The sequence below is a fragment of the Empidonax traillii genome, unplaced genomic scaffold, assembly GCF_003031625.1.
Source record: "Empidonax traillii isolate 1590-97213 ecotype Southwest subspecies unplaced genomic scaffold, ASM303162v1 scaffold485:size756489, whole genome shotgun sequence".
Lineage (NCBI taxonomy): Eukaryota > Metazoa > Chordata > Aves > Passeriformes > Tyrannidae > Empidonax > Empidonax traillii.
This window is the reverse complement of record NW_020955678.1, coordinates 671,892-694,904: the sequence shown is the minus strand read 5'-3', so window position 1 is coordinate 694,904 and position 23,013 is coordinate 671,892. Positions and strand designations below refer to the sequence as shown.

Here is a 23,013-nt window from a genome sequence, read left to right as displayed (position 1 = left end):
TTCTCTACTTCTTTCACGTTCTAAATTAGCTCTTATTTTGTGTGTGTATTCTCTGTGCTCAGTGATAAACTGAGCTTTAAATTGGGCCAGTTGTGTTTCATGTAAGAGTGAATCATCTTTGTTTTTCTGTGAATAACTTAGTAAAATAGCAAAATCAAAGGATTGATGAGATGTCTCAAGGTCAGTTTAAGACTTCATAGCTGCTTAGATAGTTTTCTTGAGCATCCTAGTGAATCTAAGGCTAAAAATCCAAGAGGATAAGATGGCCCTTGTTTTTAAGATACGTTTTCCTGTGACTGTTTCAACTTTAGTTTCTGAAGTAGTCACCAACCAGCTGTCGTGGTAAAACAGTTGAAGGCAAAAGCATTAGAAAGTAACTCTCTGTGCTTATCATAATCCTGCTTTTTTTTTTGACCTGAGATAGCAATTGAAAAAAAAAGTTTGGTTGATGGGAGTTTTTTTTTGGTTGGTTAGTTATTTTGGTGGTGGTTTGTTGTTTGGGATTTTTTGTTTTGTTTGTTGTTTGTTTGTTTGTTTGTTTTAAGGTAAGCATTTTTATCAGGAATTGCTTTATGAATACTTTCAAAGAAAACAGCAACTCATGCTGAAAGACATACAGTCACAGTTGTAGTAAGGTGCCTGCACAATTAAATTCAGCTGGGCTACAGTTAACCTTTAAAGCAGTGAACCAGACATGCTCATGGAGCAGTGCCACAGCTTAGTCTGTAACGAGTGATCAATAGAGTGTATTTGTGTGAAACAAAAAAGCACAGGTTTATTGGGCATCTCTGTAGGATGAAAGATCATTATGTTGTTCTAAAATTCTCCAACTTATCAGGACAGCTGATGGTCAGACACTGAACTTTGCTTAAATGACTGTGGAAAGTGGGCTCTCTTTTGCTGGAATGAACGTGTAGTCTGTGAGTTTTCCAAGTTTTCCTACTCTGCTGTTTGTTGTATATGGATTCAGGAAGAAGCAATTTTCCTTTTTTTATCTTGCTGTTCCTATGCTTGTGGGGCACCTTAGGTGTAGATTGTGGGTGTCAAAATGAGAAGTGGTCTGCACTCCACTTCTTGGGTTAGCATGAGTGTGTCTTACAATCAAGATGACTTCTGTGAAGGCTCCTGCAGAACTGTTGAAGATCTAAGTGCTCAGTGCCAACGACTCCTGTCCTTTTCTGTGCAAACTATTTCAAGTTAGCAATGTTTTATACAAATGTAAGATTATTATAGAAACATACATTCAAAATGCAGCAATACAACGTGTATTGGACAAGAGAGGTTTTTTTTTTTCGCACTTGTGTTCTTCAAAAGCCCGACAATATAGTAGAAAGAGGACTCTTGGTTATAGTTAGCTTTGGCCAGAGTCATTGTTTTAATTTCCAAGATGTATACTGAATCTAAAAAAGCACTGAATGCCCACACGTTGATATGTGTGTTCACAGGTATAATGATTTCCAAAGTGAGGATTGTTGCACTTATTGGAGTTTTACTGAGGTCAGAATAAAACACGTTCTTGACTTCAGATCAGCCTCTGCCTTGTTCCCTGTGACCTTGGTGATGTGTTGGTAATAAGCAGACTAATAATCCTGGTTTATGTTTAAACACCTGTAGAATTCACAAAAGTAGCGCAATGTTACTCAGATCAGAGAATGATGTCCAAACTTAATATATATTTAAATTGATTCATGATAAGGAACTTTGTCCAACTGTGCTGCAGAACTGTATTTTAAACATACACAGCTGTGGTATGGCTAGCTTGAATAACAAGACAGAACTTCACCTCTGATGAAAGCACTTGTGTAGTACATTGATGTTCAAGTAGCTAAACCATAGAGAGTTACTGGATAGCCCATGGCAGTCTTTGCAAGGGCAGATAATGATAATAATACTACTAGTGACAAAGTCTAATTGTTTCTATATTATAAAGTAATAGTAGTGCATGATAACTTTTAAAATCTCAAGCAGAGACAGAATTAGGCAAGGCTGTTAGAGAGAAGTGATATCTTTCATTAGACAGATGTGGTTGAAGGAAATAAATTAGATTTGGATAGATTGGGCTCTAGCAGGGCTTGCTGTAAAGGCTCTGCCCAAGGCGAGCCTTGTGGTAAAACCTGTAGAGCCTCTGCTGTGCTCCTGTAGGAGGGCCCACGCCTTACTCAGGGTGCTGTGAAACACACACCTTGTAAGCAGAGGCTCAGCCTTAGTCGCTGTGGTACAGTGCTGTTTTCAGCTCTCCTGAAAGCTTTCCTCCTGACTTCCTCCTTTCCCCACTATTGGTTCTTATCTTTCTCATCTCAACTCAATACTCAAGAAGCAAGCTATAGGAAAATAAAGTAAAATATCTTTCATGTGTCTACAAAGGGGAAAAGGCCACTTATTTGTAATCTTAAGGTTAAGGGTTATCACATAGATGATTTATCTTTAGTCTCTCAAATATTTGTCCAATTTTGTTTTAAACCTGGTGCTGGTCTGTAAGCTGCCATCACAGCAGCTTTATCCATACACGTTTGCCCAATGTCCATTTTTCTGAGTTTCTAAATGCCTATATGGATTCATTTCTGAGGGAGCTGGGGCTGTTTAGGCTCTGCCAGGGGACGTTTAGGTTAGACATTAGATATCAATTCTTTACATAGAGAGTAATCAGACGTTGGAATGGGCTGCCCAGGGAGGTGGAGTCACCATCCCTGGAGGTATTTTGAAAGAGACTGGATGTGGCACTTAGTGCCGTGGTCTAGTTGACAGGATGGTGTTGGGTCATGGGTTGGACTGGATGATATCAGAGGTCTTTTCCAACCTGGTTGAATCTGCGATTTGCTGTCCGTTTAAAACCTGCAATTTTCTATGTATCACATTCTTGCTCCCCCTGCCTTGTTTTTTCCCCTATTTTGCTTACTAACATGCTTTTGTGCTTGAGCCTGGCATATTCATTACCAGCTTCCTTATGCTGCTCACTCCTTCTGGGACCTTTTCCAGTTTTGCTTGTTTAATGACATAAGCAAACCCAATACAAAGCTTTACAAAAGCTGCGTAGTTGCAGCTCCTGTTTATCCTTCAAGTAATACCATTCTGTATGAATCCTAAGGAGCATTTTAATATGGGAATAATCTGAATTGTAAAGCTAAAGGGAGTGAAGAAATGCTTTGCTGTGGGTTGGTTGAGAGGACTTTTCTGATTTGGGGGCTCCTTTTGAAGTATTAGCTAAAAGGATTGTTGCAACTTGAAATGCTCATCAGTTAAACCATTTTTTTCTCTCTCCACATTTCCTTCCCTCCACCCTACTAGAGTTATTGTGCTTTCTTCTCTCAGATAACATCAGAGAGTAATCAAAGCTTTATAATGATTACTTAGGAATTTTATAATGTTCTTTTAGAGATTTTCTTGATACTCTCAGATACTCGAGGATTTTAATGGGTGAGAATTGCAGAGCTGAAGAAGTGGAGTGTAGGATGTACTGCGGAACGTGCAGCAGTAGTGTAAATTACTTGTGCTAAACAGTAAATATCTGAAATTCCTTTTGAGAGTGTGTACTTAGCTTCAGTTGTATGCAAGTATCTTACTATTTCTTAGATGTTTCTGTCGTTACTTAAAATAAGCAGAGACATAGCTCAGAAATTCAGAGAATCTTGTGTTAAGAGTCTTCCTTTTGGCTTAAAAATTAGCTTGTGAAATGCTACATTGAGCTCTTGCAGAGGATATGGTTGTTTTTCACAAATGGATTACACATGTAATGTATTTACTCATATCTCTATTCCAGATAATACTATTGATTCAAGGTAATATAATTCTTTAAAGCATTGGGGTTTTTATTTAGTAATTTTTTTTCCCCCAAAAGAATCAGATTTTCTTCCCCCTGGCATTATTACAGCAAGAACAGCTTACTAGTGGTTAAACAACAAAACAAAACAAAAAACCCAAAACAACAACAACAACAAAACAAACAAAAAACCCAAAACAACAACAACAACAACAACAAAATCAAAAAAAACCCAAAACAACAACAAAAACCCAGGAATATATATCTTTACTTACTGGAGGACTAAAATAGTATTTTCTCCTTAAGATCAGACTCCAGAAGGAATAGCAATTTTAATCATTCAATACAACGAAGTGTGTACAGAAAACATTGATAATACTGTCCTGAGCAGTCTTTATTAGACATAGCTATGTATAGTATCTTTTCAAATTTGTTTTTTTAATTTGATACTAAATGAACAAGACTGGTTGCTTTTCGAGTTCTTTCTTCTGGTGATGGGCATAAGATGAACATGAACAAAGAAAATTTATAAAAGCACTTCACAATGAAACTCTTGCTCCATCTGCTGCATAGTCCAGAGAAATCTTATCCTCAGAAAGTTGGTATGAGCAATGAGGGTTGAGCTAAAATAGGTGCTGAAATTAGTCAATGGAAGACATAATTACTATTAGAGAATGTATGACTGCAGCAGTGTTCTTAGTCAGGCTAGGGGAAATCTGATCCCTCAGCCTGTGCAAAGTAGACTGATAAAATTAAAACTGCATTTAAAGGTCCTTTTCAAGAAAGTTATTTTTGCTTATCCAGTGATTGCAGAAGTATATTGCTCATATAAAAATGAGGTTTGATGTTTTTGAAATACAACAAGATAACATATTGATTATTATTACTGTTGCTGTTGGTACCATTACTAGTTTTGCTTTGTCTTTTGTAAAACTTGGTATTTTGTTATTGTGTACCGGCTTTTTTGCTGTTACTTTTTAAATCCATTTCCTAGTGGTGTGTAATATTAAGTTTCAGTTGAATTATTTTCGAAGTGAGTGATGTCAAACCTTCTGGAGTAGCATAGAAGAAACAAACTGGACTCCTGTATCCATCTGTTTGTTTTCTTTATTGTCGTATAATAATTACTAACCTGAAGAAGCCGAATTAAATATAATGCTTAACTATTAACTAGAGATGTTATGATAAAGGGAAATGTTAATGGCGCATGAACCATTTTCCTAATATTATCTTTAATAGAAGATATTTCTAAGACTAGCTCAGCTAGTGACAGAGGAAAATAAAAAAACAAGCTGGGAGACTGCCAGGTATGTTGGTAGGTAGCATTTATGTATATTTGAGTAAAATATACCTCCAGATAATTTTTGAGAAAGGGTAGGAGGCTATGCCTGATTCCAGGTCAGCTCTTGGGTTATAGGAAGGCAGTAGGAAATGAACAGCTGTTTTTTTAACTGCTTGGTGAAATGAGAAAGATATTTAACACAGTAGCTCTCATCTGCTGAGATTGGGAGCATTCTAGTTAGTTTGGTGAATTAAGGAAAAAGATTCCCCTTCAGTCTGTTATAATTTAGGGGTTGCAACATTGCATAAAGGATATGTGATCATCTTTCCTACAGTGCAGTGGCTTTTCTCATCTTTTAAGAGGCAAGGACCCTTGGCAGGCTGATGGTGAAAGAGAGAACAAAACATTGTGGATAGCTCATCCTAAGACTTGGAATAATTCAGCAATGTCTATTTGAAATCTGCAGAAGGATGACTTTCCTTTGAGGTTTTGAGGATGGATTCCCAGTTTCTGGTAGGAATATTGGTAGTTCCTGTCACTTGCTCACATTGCCCTCAGGTTCCCATGATTTCTCTGCTTTTATAAATTTCTCTTCCTCGAGAATGGATCAAATTAATTCTTGTTTTAGTATGAGACAGCATCTGATCAAGTAAGCTATTTGAGCTGGAGATTTCCAGGCATGTTGTTTTAATGTTACCCAAACTGTTTTGATGTCCAGCTCATGACAGAGCCAAGAGTTGTCCCTGCCAGTGGTGAGCTGGAGGCCACCATTGCTGCTACTGGTTATTTGCTGTATCTCACCAGCTAGATAAAGAAGTCTAAAAGTGTACAGTTTTGAGAGCCTACAGGCTGGGATACTGGGTAAAGCCCAAAGCTGAGGATCTGGGATTCTTCACCTTCAGATTATCAAGGACTCAAGAGAAAGTTGTGTCTTTTCTCTTACTATTGGATTGGCTGCTAATTTTAATGGCTGTATTAATTTTGAATATATACTAGATTTGTTCAAACCTCTAATCATAGATTATTTGGCTTGTCTTAAGTTTTAACCATATATATGTTTATCCATGTGCATTAATTCTTCCACATTTTCTTAACTTTTTATTTTAATGGACTGGGTAAATCCAGCATCTGTTAGTTTTAATTTTTTTATGCATTCTGTGATTTATATTTTTTCGCTTTCTGTGACTTACGTAACATGGACTATTTAATTTTTTTTTTTTTTCTCGTGCTGTCTCAGTTACACTCACACATGATTTCTGTTTATGATTTGAATTCAGGACATTGACACGTATCTGATACCTATATATGATATTATCAGTATTTGTTATCTACTGTATTACTGTATCAACCAGTTTAAAACATCTGAAGAAATGTATTCTTTTTTTTCTATCTGTATTACATACTTTGCAAAATCTTCTAGGAATACTCCTGCTCTTTTTTTAAATTAGCTTCCTAGTTGCATGCATCTCTAAAGTGCTAAATTACAGTAGTTTGTGACAATAAATAATGGAAGCCCAAAGGTTAAAATAGGTGGTTGCACAAGTTTAGAAACAAGGGGTTCCGTGTGGAGATTGTAATGTCAACTCTGTGTAAAGCGCACTCTTTGATCATGAGATAGGAGCTGGTCCAAGGGCCAGACAGTGTTTGGACAGCCTAAAGTTAAGCATAAATCTGTTGGGAATATATTTGCTAAGCTGAAATGTGGGGTACAATTATCCACAGAAAGGTAAATAGTTACTACAGCTCAACTGAGGACATTTTATTTGATCTGTTAATTAACACTTACATGATAAACAAGGTAGAGAATACTCAACAGAAGACTGTCTTCATTTTGCTCTGTTTGTTTTGTTTGAGTTCACCGTGTTCCACTATACCAGTTGGCTTGGATACATCACCATAATCTTGCTCTGTATGTAAAGCATAGTTGGTCTTTGACTAAGTTCAGTGGTGTCCTTATAACTATCTGCAGCTCCTACCATCAGGTCAGGCTCCACTAGACTGCTCTAAGAAGGCAAAACCATTGTAACTGATTGCTGCTTGAGCACAGGCTCTTTAGTAGGAATGTCCTGTGTCATCTAAAGTGCTTCCTACTCTTAGGAAGACGTCTGCTTTTCCTGTAACAAAATGTGGTACTCTTAAAAGTCAAACTTTGTATCAATGCTTAATGAAAAGAAATGCCTGCAGAATGCTGAGTCTGATGATATCCTGGCTTGGATATGAAAACCACATCTCTGTGGCAGATGAGACCCAGTAGGCACTCTGCGCTTCACTCTGCTGAGGCAAAACTTGTTAATGACATATGTCCTTGTTGCAGAGAGCTGGACCAGCACATACTAATAAACCTTGAAGCTGGAGAAACTAAGCTGGTATGCTCTAGTGCAAGAGGCCATGAAGGTTGTCTCCAGCTCAGGAAGACTCCCTGCCCCCTCCCTTGAAGGCTGCAGCTCCTGTGGAAGGGCGTGAGATAGGCCTTGTTAATCTGCTTTAGGTTCATGCTTTCCCCCTCCTCATCTGATTGGGCAACAAGTTAATTTTCAGGATTACTTTGTTACATTTATTTTATGTATTGCATTGTATGAAAGGAAATATTAAGTCTCTGTAACCTTTAGATTCCTAAAAGGAATATGTCAAGGAAATACTGGAAAACCATTCTGAATATTGGGTAACTGCATTTGAAACACAGCTTGGCATCATCCTCAAACATTGCAGAGTCCTGCACTACTCTAGACAGTTTCTTTTCTAGGACATGTGGGCATCAATTAGTGTGTATTGCTATCAGGTTGGATATTTTAATTGGTCATCTCATCACTTTTTAGAAGCTAGCTTTACTTCAGGAATATAATAAGACCTTGAGGCAAAATAATCTTGAAAATGAGATGGTGATCTGTCTTGATGAATTCATCATTGGATCCATTGGATGAACACAGTAATGGGGATGTAAAACCTTTAGAAATGCTGTCCAGCTTTCTAAAGGAGTACCTTAACTTTCTCTTTCATGTACCAGAAACGTTAAGGGTGCTTTGCCCATGCATGTCACCCCTAAAGGGGAGCTTCTTAGGCTCACACGGTGCACTCCTGTGTCTCACACTCTCCTGGTGCAGGTAAACAACAGAAATAAGCAAGTCTGTTTACTTGTTTGTGGGATTGGTTTTGATGGGTTTGGGCTTTTATGTTTTGGGTTGTTGTGTTGGGGTTTTTTTCCCAGTCCTTCTCTGTTTTTACCTTGTTGTGGAATGGGAATAAGTATCTCCTAGCTAAAGTTTCACTACTGGTGTCAATTTGCCTCTGGATTATCAAGAAAAGTGGTGTGATCAATTTTCTTTTCCATGTTGTTCCTGCCCTGATAGGGTGGTTCTGTGACAACTTAACACGCAACTGATGTGGTGCTGAATTCCTGGTGCTGGGTGTTTCCCTTTGTCCATGGCCCTGTGATGATGCTTGGGGAACTCTCTGGGGGTCAGTGTGCTCAGGGAGCTGGAAGTTACCCTGCAGAAGACTTGCCAGGGTTTGTCTGGAATGGATGCCTGTGCTGACTGCCTGTCTTGCTGCCCCATTGGTAGTGGGGTGGTAAGGAGGTGCAGACGAGGGCAGTGTTGGGTTGGCTTGGCTTCAGAAGCCATCATGTCACATGGGGACTTACCCAGAGTTGTTTTAGGTATGCAGTGGATAAGGGAAAAAATCCCATTTCATAATATTTGGGAGAAGGAATGAGTTGAGATTCAGAGCCTGGTCCCAGTTAGCTGCATGTATGCTTTCATTCTGTTGAAAAACCTCTCTGCTCCAGAAGAGTGGTTGGTTGCTCTTGTGTCAGACATACTTAACACTCTAATCTGGTCACTCTTTTGTGAGTAAACCTTGCCTCCTGCTGCTGTGTTCCTTGTCTGGAGGAAAGCTTCAGGTTTCCAGATTGTAGTCTCTAGACAACCCTTTCCCCTAAGTTTTGAAGTTTGATATGAAAGGATTTTCCACTTCTTGTGCCCCTGAAAGTGTCTGAGAAGCTCCATGTGCTTGACATGATCCTGAACCATAAGTTGTTTCATGTCTCTTCTGTCTTTTATGAGGCCATTTGAAAAATGACCTGCATCATTTAAAAGTGCAATAAAAACTCCTGCCAGTTTCCTTTGCCGGAAGTTTCGCTTTCTGGGCGTGTTCCTGTTCTTGTTTAGTTTGTTCAATTAATGATCAACATTAACATGTAGTTTTCTTTCTGTTTCACTGAGGGGATTTTGGAGCAAACTGTGGGTGCTGTGGCATTCAGAATCAGAAGTGCCCTGTAGCTGCCTGCATCTCCAGGTGCTGGCAGGATGTCATAGGTAAACTGGGAATGCTCACTAGGAGCTCTGTGCTGGCAGGTTTGAAGATCCCATATTATAAGCCAAAAAAGACTGGTGAAGTTAAACTGATCACTTCCTGAGAAAAGAGCAATGGCTGGCAAGAAATGTGGAGAGAACTCTGTCTCTTAAGGACTATGCTTAAATATGTCTGGGAGTCTTTCCTTCCCTCTCCCGTAAGTGCTTTTCTTCAGAAAAATAGGTTCGTGTTAGGTTTCATGGGTGAGGGACCTTAGCCATTTTATTTTGACAAGATAGGAAATGTTTTACTCCTTTGCTTGGTAAGGCTGACTGTAGCTTCTAGTATTGTACCAAGAGACAAATAAAAATAAGTAAACAAGGGGATCTTAGGAAAAACTTTGTTTTTTCTCCCTCCCCTTGGCTCCACCTGTGGTTTACTGCAGCAACTTTTAGCTGACTTGTCACAGTTTTCACTGGGGCTACGGGGAGGGTTCAGTTTTGTCATAGCAATTAATGGAGATGATATGGGCTGACTGTCCTGACTTAGCCCTGGAAAATCTTGTTTGTGTGTTTGGGATGAGTCAGGAAGGAAAGTGCCTGGTTAAAATAACTATGGCAATTCTGAGTGAAATGGAACAAAGGCAGGAAGGTCCTGTTCTGCTGCACCTGCATGCCTGGCCAGACTGAGGGCTTTGGGCCCAGGGAGAGGAGGAAGCATGTTAGCTGAGTTCAGGTTACAAGACCTGATTTAATGCTATGAAGGTATTTGTTTTTCTGAAATGTTTTGACTGACATCTCAGGGACAGACTAGCACATTTATTTATTTATTTATTTATCCTTTAAATAAAAAGGATTTATGATTCCATGTGATAATGAACTCCACCCTTCCATATGACATTAGTACTGTGTTTAAAAAAAAAAAAAGGAGCAAGAGTAATGTAATATGCACAGGATTAATACAGGTTGGTGTACTATATGAAAATTAGAAGTATTCTGAAGATCCTTGTATATGAAGTTCGGAAATTCTCACTGGCAAGTGTCTGGTGCTGCACTGGTGGATAATGGGCTGTTTTCTATCCTAGATTGCTTTGAGTATGGAGCTGTAAACATTGCTTCCTGTATAGCTTGTGAGTAGAAAAAGAATTCTGTCTTGAAGTGTGCAAGCTTATTTCTGATATGTCTCACATATGTTGATCTATGTTGAACACTTAAAAGACAAACAAGCAACAAAAAACCTCAAACAAAACAAAAAATCCACCAAAATTTCTAAGGGTTTTAGATTCCATAGTAACAAGCACAGAAAAGGATTTTACTCAGTACTCAGCATGAGTTTACTTCTCAACCCTGTATGTGTCTGCTTTTAGAAAGCAAACTTTATTGTCTATTGGCATTAAGGGATTGTATTTCACCTTGCAATAGGAATATTTTGCTATTAGCTTTGAAATTGTTTTCATGCGATACAGAATATTACAACTGTGAAGAAAAGGAAAAAGATGCAAAAAAAAAGAGTAAGGGAAAAGTTATTTTGTTCGGTATCTCTCCTAAAACTGTGTATTGGACTTTTAATACTATATATTGCCTATAGATTGGATTTTTAAATAAAGTTTTATAAAATTATTTTCAGAGTTGCAGCATCAGTTAATGAAATGTTTGCCTATGCTTTGACTGAGGCCAGCTTTATTCAAAATCCTTGTGTCTTATTGCTGATAGCTTCAAGCTCTTTCAAAAGTTCATGCCTGGAATTTCTACATATTATGTAAATCTGATCTAAGCAGAAGAATGCACATGCTTGTATTTGGTTATTTTCTTCATGCACTTCTGGAAAGCATGCATGAGCAAGTGTGGGGTATGCATACATGTCAAATTTTGTCACAATTTTGTCTGATTCTTTTCTGTCTCAGTCATGTATTGACCTTGGTATCTGATTTAAAATCTGTATATACTTTTTTCCTCACTCTGTGTGTTTGTTGTTTGAGTTTTTCTGAGCTTAGTTCTGCATATTATCTCGTATTTCAGTGGAGAAGGTTGGTTGCTTCTCATTTTGGTTTTTTTTTAATAGCAAAGTTTCTATCATGCATATTCCTAATCTAATATTTAATTATTGATAAGAAATTATGAAAAAAAGCAGATGTGCATACATTCAATCTTTTAATTGCCCCTTCCAAACCACTCCTTTATGTGTCTGAGAGACGGGAAAAAGCAGTGCTTTAATAATTGTGGTATGAGGTGATGTGTACATGTGGCAAGGGTAGGCTGCAGTTTTGTGCAGATATGAGGTGTACCTGGAAGAGGAGGCAGTCTCCTTTTTCTGGTGAAAGCTGAGGGATCAGGTGCTATAATCTTGGGCAGTTGTACCGTGCATCATACCTGTGTGCCTGGACCTCTGGATGCTCCTCGTGTGAATGCAGAACAATCCGATCTGAACAGCTCTGCTGGTCTCTACATGGAGGTGTGATGGTTTTAGTCTAGGCCTTCCTGGTGACCAGTTTGTAACCAAGGAAGTAGCCAAGTACCCAGTATTCCATACGATTTTTACGTAAATCAGAGTATAAATAAGTCGGAGATTAGAGACCTCGCTCTCTTCTCTTCTGGCGAGGTTTGGGAACAGTGGGTCCCTGCTTTGGTCTCGCTTATCTAAGGCTGAGGCCTGCAGAGTCCACTGTCCTGCCACATGGAGGTTTGGAGAGTGCTGGCCGTGACTGCCAATCCTGCTGTTCTAAGGGACATGGTGAGATCTGTTTTGTTAGTTATTAGTATAGTTCTTGAGTTTGATCTAGTATACCTGTTCGGTGTCCCTTTTGTTCCCTTTCGTCCCCTTTTTTCCCTTTCCCTATCCCTTCGGGGGGGTGGATCCCCTTTTTCTGTGTATATAGCATCTTAACTGTATATAACTGTAATTTGCGTAAATATAGATATATTTTTACATAAGCAGCTTGACTTTGGGTTCTTTAATTTTTATAGTTTCTTTTCCTTTAACCTAAGGGAAGAAAGGAGGGGGTAAGGGGGCTGCTGTCGTAACTTTCGGGCATTTGACAGGGAGCCAGGTCCAAACTGTCACAGGAGGTTTACCCAGAGCTTTCAAAATATTTGACTCTTCCAACTTAGTTTGATTGTTACTTCAGCAAAAGAAGAGGACTTGCTTTAGGTGGCTTGCTAGAAGCTCCTAAGTCCTAAAGGAATAGTTATAGACAGAAAGCAGTTAAAACATGAAAACAGCCGGACATCCAGGACATTAATTCACACTTCTCTCCCCTTCCCCTGTATTATTTATCCAAGCTGTTGCAGATCAGACCAATTTAGAAGATGGTCTTCTCAGCCCCTCAGACTCCCTCTGTCTGGGCTAGCTATTTTGGAAAATATTTGCATATTTCCAAAATGTGACATCTGTTACAAATGCTCATATGTGTGGCACATGCTTGAAACTGTTAGGAGTTATGAATATAAAAATTGGCTGCAAGATACTTAAGTCCAGAACAGGATATAATATTGAGAGAGGAAGTGTGATGATGTGCCTTTTCTAGCACTGCATGTGCATACTTTGCGTCTGTGGACCGACTCTACCGAGGAATTTGCCTTGTGATAGTTTGAGATGGGGAAAATTCAGGACTAAGAGGTTTGTTTAATCAAGTGAGGTGTGTTTGTCCGCAGATCGATGTGTGGAAATTACCCTCTTACTCTGAAGGACTATGGAGACCTTGTTGTTTGAGCAAGAAAGGCTGTGTGGATTGGTGGCCAGAATGGTTTTGGGGAATTCTTAAGATTAAGCTCTAAGAGCAGTTAATACAGGTTATGGTGTAAATTTAATTACAGCGTATAATCCATGAGAATACTACTCCAGTGGCTAGTAAGTGGATATGTAAAGTAGTGGAGCCCACACTTTGTATCTACTTGGTAGGGTTAGTTCTTCTGCACTTTCCCAAAGATAATGTGTCTGGCCATCGGGCCATCTTGCTTTGGCAAAGTTACCTTGGGTAAACAAAGAAAATGATAGCTTTGAGTCTTGGGGAAGCACTGGGTCAGGTTAACTCTCTTGTGAACTTAGTGCCATTGACTTTCTGTAATAACTCTGATGGAACATGTCAGAACAAACCTCACTGGCAGTAATAAGTGTTAATCATGTTCTTTTCAGTGACAATTTAAAATTGAATGCTACAAGCACTTTTTTGAGATTTCTGAAAATATGGTGGATTTTGTTTTGTATGAGGTTTTATGTTCTCATTTTTAAGTACTTGATTAGAGTTCAAAATACTGAAATGGCTGCTCTAATAATTTCAACTCTAAACTTTTGTTACTGCTGCACCTTGTTTTTGTTTAAAAGTGCATTTTATTTTAAGAAACATCTCATTTTTTGTATATTTATAGACACATTATTTTACACTGGCATAAACTGAATATATTGAGTCATGTTCATGATATACTAGTAAGGTAGTGTTTCCCACTACATTATACATATATTGAGATATATTATCAGGGTATGTAGAGAAATAACAGAATTTCAAGTTAAAATCCTGTGGGGGAAACGCAGATCGTTAGCTTGAATTGTTTTTAGATGGCAATGAACTTCAAGAAGAGGGTTGGGTTTTACTATTCCCTTGTTTCCAGCACCCTGAAAAATTTCTCAGAGTTGAGAGGTTGTTCTACTGAAATGGCATTTTAAATAGCCACATAGTAGCTGATGCATAATGAATGACTGTATTGTAATGGACCAGAAGGATCTTAAAACTATGTAGCCTGTCTTTCTAGACAGCGTGGTTGTTGCATGCTTCTGTGAAATTCGACCTTAGTATTGTTTGGAAATAGTCTCTGAGATACTTGTTAGTTGACCTTGATTTCCCCCCCCCAACTTCTTAAGCTTTTGTTGTAATTTTATTAAATGCTAATTTCTACAAGTTGATGAGATTCTACTTTTAAATTCCTCTGTACTTGCCAACAGCAGCATGCTGTTTGTGTGCAAAAGAGAGGCCTATTACAAGACTTTAAGAATAATTTGAATTTCACTCAGTGTTATTCCAATTCAGAAACTGTATATATTTATTTACATGTGACTCACAAACTAGGAAACTTGACCTTCTTTATGTGTGATTTCTGTCATCCTTGGGCATAGCTGGGGAGAATGGTTGACTCTGAAGATAATCTGTTCAAGAAGGAATAATTAGAAACCATCCAGGTTGGCTTAGTTTTTCTGTCACAAAAGGACCAAAATCCAGAATCATCATGACCATGAACCTTGTTACTTTTTTTTTCCCTCTTTGGATTTGGTACCATATTATATTGTCATTATGACTAAATAATGCTTTCCTGGTTAAATCTGCATTAGAATGGTCTGTCCTGTGAGGCCATCTATTCTTTGTCCATGGCATTGGTTTAGCTTGCCTATGCAACTGTTTATCTAAGAGATCTCTCCAACTACCTACTGGGAGGAGGCTAATCCTGTGGAGCATATGAAACTGGCCATTGATAGATATTAGGGTTGCTAATGCTTCTGGTAGGCATTGTGTTTCCGGTAGTGAAGACGTAATTCCGTGTGTAAACAGGCTCAAAGACTTTTAAAACTCGCTCGTGTGGCACAGTCTGTAGCTGCAGACAGCGTTCCAGGTACAGCTCAAACATTCATTATTAGCACCACACAGATACTGATCTTGCAGGGTGTGTATTTTTAGGGGAGACTTTTATTTGGGCTGTGGCTTAACACATGTGAGACCAGTGTCCGATTTTGAAGGAATGTTTCCAAACCTTCTTGCCTGAGGCTGTCTTTCTGATCTTCTCTTTCCAAGTCAACAGAAAATATTTTAATTATGTACTTCTAAAGGGTAAATACTGTTACTAGCATGCTATTTCATGGCTGAATAAATTTGTCTGATACACAGAATCTAAACATGCCTGGTTTGCCTGGTTCCCCAGTAATTTGGAGAACATTTTAGCAGTGGGAGTACAGTAGTGTTTTGCAAAGAGACTCAGGTAATGAAAAGGCAAACAAAATTATATTTAGGACCATTCTCCTGCCCATAGTGAATAATTAATAATGCTGGAGATGATGTAAGCAGAGTTGTGCTACATTTGGGAAGAACATTCTGCTTGTGGTAAACTCCTTGTTTTTTTCCGGTTGTGTTGCAGCTGTTTGCTAGTTTTCCCAATTCCACCAGTGCTTATGTCCTGAAATAATCTCGTTTGGTTCAGTGGGACTATCTGCAAATCTGAGTGTTTACAGGAGAGGTTTGACTTCAGTCTATAATAAATGCAGACTAAAGCTGGAAATACTGATTTAAATTCTATTTTGTACACTAAAATAATTAATTCCATAAGGAATGGGGGGTGAGATCAGCAGAGAACAATGTTAGGTTGAGTACTGGGAGGAACAGTGAAATCTCTGGCTTCTCTCAGTCTGCTTAAGGTCAAGGACCTAGAAACAGGCTCAGTTGGTGCTCTGTACAAAGATATCCACTTTTTGATTGAGGCAGTCAGTAATGGGAAAATATTAAGGTGTCTCTTGAACTTTGTTGGTGCTTTATGCTTAGCTGGGAGTAAGCATGCCTTTCTGTTATACAATCTAATAACTGGTCTGGAAAGACACTGTTTCTACCTCCAGTATTTGCCAGTTTTTGAAATCTGTAACTTGAAAGATTAGAAGCTAAATTATACCTGTTAACATTTGTACCCGTCTGCCACTGTTAGAAAGTATTTGAAATACTGAAACACTTACCACCCCTTTGATATTTTTCATTACTTTCATTTCTCCTTGGAACATTTCCAAGCCCCATCTGTATCTTACCCCTTGTGTACTTGGAAGTTAGAGTACAGAAGCACTGCAGATTTCAGTGACTAACGTCTAATGTGGGATGATGTGTTGGCATGTGTTAAAAATAACTTCCTTTTAGTTCTTCAGACTTTTTGAGACTTAAAATATTTTATGAGATATCACAGAATAGTTATTTTTAAATAAAAATGTAGATTGTTACTCAAATGAGAACTTCAGTGACTTAAAAAAAGATACCAACAGGTTTGGGGAGCAAAGCTTACTTGAAAAGAAAAATTTTTGGTAATGTTATTTGAGTGAAGAAAGTTCAGAAAAAAATGGAGTAAAACCTTGTTTCCAAATATATCAAAGTACAAGTATATTTTGTACTGTGTATTTTTAAAAGACTAAATTTGATTATGATTAGACAAGCAACATAGTGCTATACTGTGTATTTGAGGATATTTTAAAAAGGTCTGTAATGGTTTGTTGATTACTGCCTAGGTGTCCCTAGTTTTAGTTTTGGAGCTGGTAAAATCTTTCTGCAGGCTTTTTTTTTTTTTTCCCACGAGACACAGATCAAACTCTGCCCAAAGACAACATGTTCCCCTTAGGCTGCTGTCCAGAATTATCAGTTATATTGTAAAAGTAAATAAATTACTCCCCTCTGTACCTTTTAAAGCTTTTAGTCTATTCTGTTGCAACTGCCTAAAATCCAAGTAGCTAAATTTCCAACTGTGTTGTCTGCCTTGCAGCATACCTCTGTGGATGGATACACTGAACCTCATGTCCAGCCTATCAAGTCAAGTAGCAGACAAAACATCCCCCGATGTAGAAACTCCATTACATCTACAAATGAAGAGCATCCTCACATTGGAAATTATCGCTTACTGAAAACAATAGGAAAAGGAAATTTTGCCAAAGTGAAACTGGCAAGGCATGTGCTTACTGGAAGAGAGGTAAGCCTTTAAAAAATAAAAAAAAAAAGGAAAAAGGCTGACAGTCTGTATTATATTCCCTTTGGCTACCTTTATTTCTTCTAAAGGCTATTTCAGGACATAGAATAAGTTAACTGAGATGCTTTCTCCTAACCACCCACCTTCTTTTTTTAAATGTAGCTTCTTGGTGAAAAGATCAAACAGCTTGTTGTGCATCAGGGGGTATTTTGGGTCTGGGAGGGGGTCTGCTCATCCCCAAGCGTTTTCAAAACTGAAGAGAAATATATTGATAGGCAGATTCCATTGATATTGATAATCTGTTGGTAGATCCTGGGTTTGGAGGGCCTGGTTTTGCAGTGGACAAGATAACATTGTTCTGTCCAAACACTGACGGAAGTATAAAACAAATTCCTTTCTGGCAAAATTCTGATATCCTAACTTAGACAAGTTTTGCTTGATGAAATGTATGGAAGTAGATGCATACGTGTATCTTAGAGGTGAATCTGCTTCTGCTCAAAGAGGCGCAATATATTCTTGTTCAAACCTTTTTCTGAGTTTAGTAATTCATATTTGTTTTTTTTCTTTTTAAACCAAGGTTGCTGTGAAAATAATAGATAAAACCCAGCTAAATCCTACTAGTCTGCAAAAGGTAAGAATAGACCATAACATCTGAAATTCTGTAAACAGACGAACTGTGATCCTTAATTTACTTGACAAAAATATTTGATCCCTTTATCTTGTTAAATAACATCTTTCTGTACAGATGACCTTGGGAAATTGTGATATCCTATTGTCTTTGCACATACAATTTGTTTGGGGGCAGTTACTTGATGTGGTTCCTATCTAAGCACTGCTGTTTTGGTCTTCCTTCCTCCTCTAGCTTTGCTCTTTGCCAACAGTAAAATTTGTTTCTAATTAGGTACATGAATAGTTTGCCTACATATTAAATCAAGATGCAATGCTGTAAAGAATGGTATTTTTCTTGTATTTTTCTATAATGGAGTAATTGTTTTTCTGTGGACTTAGAATACTGATTTTTTTGCTTTAATGGGTTTCTCTACCTTTGTCTTTATATTCTTTCAATTTTAATAAAATGTTTGCTAAACTCAAGGGACATGTGGCAATTACTTTTTGTGTATAGAATTGACAAAATGACTGAATGTAATCAGAACAATCTCGAGTGTTTATGCCTGTAGAAAGAAATTCAGAAGTCCTTCATAATCATTGTGATGTTTTATCAAAACCGGGGGGGGGGGGGGGTGTTTGCTTTCGGTTTTTTTACTATTTAACTCTGCGTATGTTTTGTGGCTGAAGGACAGAAATGGTGTATTGTCCTACTGGAGGATGCCCATTAAAAAAAATTGGGGATTTTTTTGTTTACAGGTACTAGACTGCTACTGTTGGTAGCTGTAGAATGAGAGAAAGAGGCCAGAGCTTATTGCTATTCTTTTATCTCTGGCTGCTGTTACCTTTTTTCTTCTTAATTGTGTAACTTTGGTTATGGAGAGTTATAAAGAGCTTTGCTTTAATTTTTTTTTTATTTCTTTTATACTTGATTTATTTGCTTTAATTTCTCTTTTGTAGTACTTTTGAGTGTGGATTCTTCTGGATTTGTTTTTTTTTTTTAGTTCAATCTGCTTGTGCAGTCCATGCAAAAGCTTTGCTGTTGTTAAGTCTTATATCCTATGTAAAGCAAATCTCTGTGCTAATATTCGAGCTAGTGAAGAGGGACCCACAGAGGCAGTATGTGACAGAGCATATTGTGGAAATCCTGTGCTGCTCATGTAGCTTGTTTTCTGCCTAGCTTGCTGTTCTCTTTTGGAGAGTTAGGTGACTTTATCTCACTGTTGAGCAACAAGAGGGTAAAAAAAATGCTTAAACTTTCTGGAAAACTAAGCAAGAGAAACTGAGTTCTAGGACAGTTGTTTTAATGATAAATAAGTTACATTTCACACAAAGCTATTCAATAGTAATTCAATAAATTGTTCCAAGTATAAATAAAACTTTCAAAGCCCACAAAAAATGTTGTCACACTGCACAAATAGTGCACAAAATACTCACACAGTAGGGCATCGCTACTGTTATTATTTGTCTTTCAAGTGCAAAGCTGGTAACAACAAAAACAGTATTAGGTACAGTTAGAAGCAGCTGATAGCAGACTAAGGAGACAAGTTTAAATTTAGAGATTGAACCCCAATTTCATTCTTCAGTAGTTTCTAAAAATATTTATCCCATACATCTTCTGCCTATACTGGAAAGTGGGATCATTTGTTGATATGTAGTTTTCCTTTGTAGAATATTCATTATAACTTTCAGAAAAAAATGTTTGTTTTGAAGCCCTGTATGTCTTCAACTGTGACTATGAGCGAGTGACCAAATATTGATTTTTCTGAAAGCTTTTAAATAAGCTTAAGAACAGTTTTTGCACAGTCACTGAAGCAACTGTAAATAAAAGCAAATAAGGGTGAGAGGGTGGTTCATTAGCATGCTCAGAAGAACTTCTGCTAGTGTTTTGATGGGTCATTTGTGAACTGTGAATAAAACAACAGAAAGTCTTGTTCTGCTCTATGAAATTACTCATCCTTATTTTTCTTTTTGCACTGAACTATTACATAATGTTTGTGATTCTTTATGTACTATTTAGTATCACTGTAATGTGAATTTTTATAATTTTGTCATCAGGGTTATACCGGTACATAGGGCTGTTAGTAGTCAATTTTTTTTGGTCAAGAGGTAATGTTGGGAATGGGAAGTGGTGACAGTAGTATTGTGTTTAATAGGGACAGACACTTCTCTAATGAAAGTTTACAGAGGAACACTGGAGTATGTTACTGCCACAAAATACCATTCCTGAGTTTGAACCTATCTAAATTTGCATGGTTTAGAGGAAAGTCTCTAGAACTTCCAAGCTTAAATTATATGCAGTTCAGCAAAACTTCTGGGCCTTCAGTCACTACTGGTTGTTACTAATTAAATAAGACAAATTTGTAGTGATCTTAAGGCACAGGGAGGGTCATTGACAAAACCATCTCCTTTCCATTCACTGGATACTAGTTGCAAGTGGGTTTTACCACAGTACTTGCTACTGACCTAATTAAGTGAAATGAGTCATCACAGCTTGGCATGCACCATTCTGTTTTGTAAACAGAAATATTTGAGCACATACTTTAGTCGCTGAAAGTGTCATGCAAGCTGGGTCTGTAGTTAGTCACGGGTATAAAAGCAAATAGCATTTAGTTTCTTTGTAGATGTTCTCTCCAATGGCATTCATGCCATGTAGTATGGAGAGGGTACTTCAGACACAGTTGTTTTAACTGGGGTTATCTCCTGGCATTTGGAGGTTTAAGTAAGCTGACCTTGGGAATTTTAAATTTTGCTTTCTTGTGCATGCAATGTGATAGTCTGAAGTTATATTATATATCTGACTTCAGGGCCTCTACCTCTTTAATTAGAAAATCGGTATTGGATTAAGGGCCCTGCCTTTTTGTTTTGTTTTCAGTTTGTTCAGTATATAGTTCCTGCCTTACTTAGTGACCACCTGTTTAGAAGACAGAGCTGGCTTTTTTGTTGACTTGCTGTCTTAATAGTAACATATTGTACTGACTTAGCTTTTCCACTGTCATTATTGTAATTTTTTCCCAAATGTAAGTATTTAGGTTTCGTCATAACTCGAATTTATATCAAAATAGCTGTTCTATTTTCTGCATGTCTGCTGCATTGAAAGTGTTGTCTTGTACTGGCTTCATCAGGGATGTTTCTGAAATAGCATTCTGCTGTTCTTCTACAAACTGCTAGTGAAACAGAAGGTGCTTCTTCCCCTCCCTCCCATAGATTTAATTAGGAAATTATATTTCAGATTTTTCCCTTTTTAGGGATCAGCGAGCTTTTTATTCTTGAAACGTATTTGAAACCATGAACTTTGGTTCTTTCTGTTATTAAGAAAACCAGAAATAAAGTAGTAGTAGAAGACTTGAAACAATTTCAGTGTTACCTTTTGAAAGCAATGGGTTTTTTTCAACATCCCTTCTCAAATGGTTTACAAACTAGAGAAATGTTCAAGTACATCTTTCAAAGCAAGAAAACCCCTTGGTTAACTGAAGATTTTCAGTTGGATTGTAGTGACTTAAAATAGTAAATCTTAAACATAGCTGTCAATCTGTCAGCAAGTAGAAGTGTTATCAGTGGCACGACAGAAGATCTTTGTACTTTCTGCAGTCTGTTCCCTGAAAAATTAAGCCGGGAATGCACCAGGACTTCAGAGGACAGTTCATTTGTCAAATTTCCGTCTTGTTCCCTTTCTGCTGTTTTGAACTATATTGAAATAAGGTTCCCTGTTCTTTTTCCATACTCTGCATTTGAGAGACACTTAGACATCCAGTTGGACCCTATGGGCCAGGAACCACACAAGGTGTAATGTAGTTGTGTTTGTGGTCTTCACACAGTGCTGCTCCGTTATTTCAGTTCTTCCAACCTTTCAGACATTTCTTTCTTCCCGAGTTGGAAGGTGTGTGTCACATCAAGCAGCTTTGGTGAAGCTGTTTAACTTCATTATGTAGCAGTATTACAGAATATCTAAGTTACACCTGCCTAATTTGCAGGATGTCCTTTACCTGAGTTTCTTCAGAAAAAGGTCTTGAAAATGTTGATTTACAGGTAAACGCTCCTGGAAACTTGTCAGAAGCTGGTAATGACTGCAGAGCACAAACTGAGAGGAATGTGGATCTCCCTGTGAAGAAGCCAACCTTTGTACTGTAGTTTAAGTAGTGGGGGGGCTTTTGGGAAAGGAGTTTTATAGGAGTATACAAGCACTTAGGGTTTTTTAATCTTTTCTCAGAGCAGGTACCTGAGTCAGCAGGTACCTGCAGGCAGATTCCAAGTTTTCGGCTATTCTTTCAATTCTTACTCTGCTGATTTCTCTTTCCCTGCTCTCATGAGTTTATAGGGAGACACACAGTATTTAGAATACAAGATGTTGTAAAAAAATTACTCATGTTTGTAAATAAACCTAAGCCCATACTTTCAGTCTTGGTGATGTGCTCTATTCAGAACTGGACCAAAATATTTCTTTCATATAACAAAGTATGTGCATCAGACTGGAGGTCAGTAATGTTGTGTCTTGAGAAAAATAGACTTTGGTGTCTGTTTTCTAATAGGCTTTTCCTTTATGGAAATAAAAAATACATGTGGAACAAAATTTCATGTCACTGTAAAATCAATTTAAATCTTAAACTATATGCTTTACTTGAAATATAAAATTGTGAGATTTGAAATTACTTTTTATAGAAGTCTCATATATTAATCCTGCTTATGAAGGTATGTGCTTATTGCTGTAACTTTTATACCGGCATTAATAGAGTTAAGTTGTGAAATATCGTGCTAATTTTTGGTAGGAATTGCAGCTTTTCACATACCTGCTTAGAAACTCTTCTGAAGGTGTACCATTTATTGGTTTAGATTTGTTAGCTTCTGACTAGCTGATACTGATTTAGCTGAGAAACTTATTCTTGTACAAGAAATTCAAATACTTGGAAAAAAACCAAAAAATGCACAAAGAATGTCCTGGTGGGATGTTTTTTTCTTGGCAATAACTGACTTTTTGAGGAAACAAGAATATTTGCTAAAGTTAATTTTGGTGCATAATATTACATATTGTACACAAGCAAACTGCATCATACTGTTCATGTTTTCTCAAAGAAATGCTTTTAGTCTTTGCTTCTGTCTGAAATTGTTTTAATGGCAATTATAGGCCACAGTAATTAGTGTGAAATACTTAAATAATTCAAATACAGAACTGTATTATTATTTCTTAAGCTGTAGCAATAGTACTTTATCAAAAGCTGAATTTCAAGAAGATATATAGTTTAATTTGTAGAATAATAATTGTAGAATAATTTGTAGAATTTTTGAAATGTTATAACTAAGTTGCACAAATGGAGTGAAAAAAAATTAATGTTGTCTAAGCAAAAGAATTTTAATCTCTGTTAACTTGTAGCCATAATCATCATAAAATA

At 37.4% G+C, this 23,013-nt stretch overlaps 1 protein-coding gene across 5 annotated transcripts in view; it reads left to right on the top strand.

The window, feature by feature from the left end:
• Positions 1-23,013, top strand: part of MARK1 (microtubule affinity regulating kinase 1) — a 59,260-nt gene that overhangs the window by 6,638 nt on the left and 29,609 nt on the right. For all 5 annotated transcript variants that reach the window (XR_003572600.1, XM_027896188.1, XM_027896185.1 and 2 more), the window contains exons 2-3: positions 16,820-17,023; positions 17,598-17,651. Coding sequence is in view for 4 of the 5 variants with exons in the window: in XM_027896188.1 (XP_027751989.1) it covers positions 16,820-17,023; positions 17,598-17,651 (258 nt within the window). In the remaining variant the exon portion in view is untranslated. The remainder of the gene's footprint in view (positions 1-16,819; positions 17,024-17,597; positions 17,652-23,013) is intronic.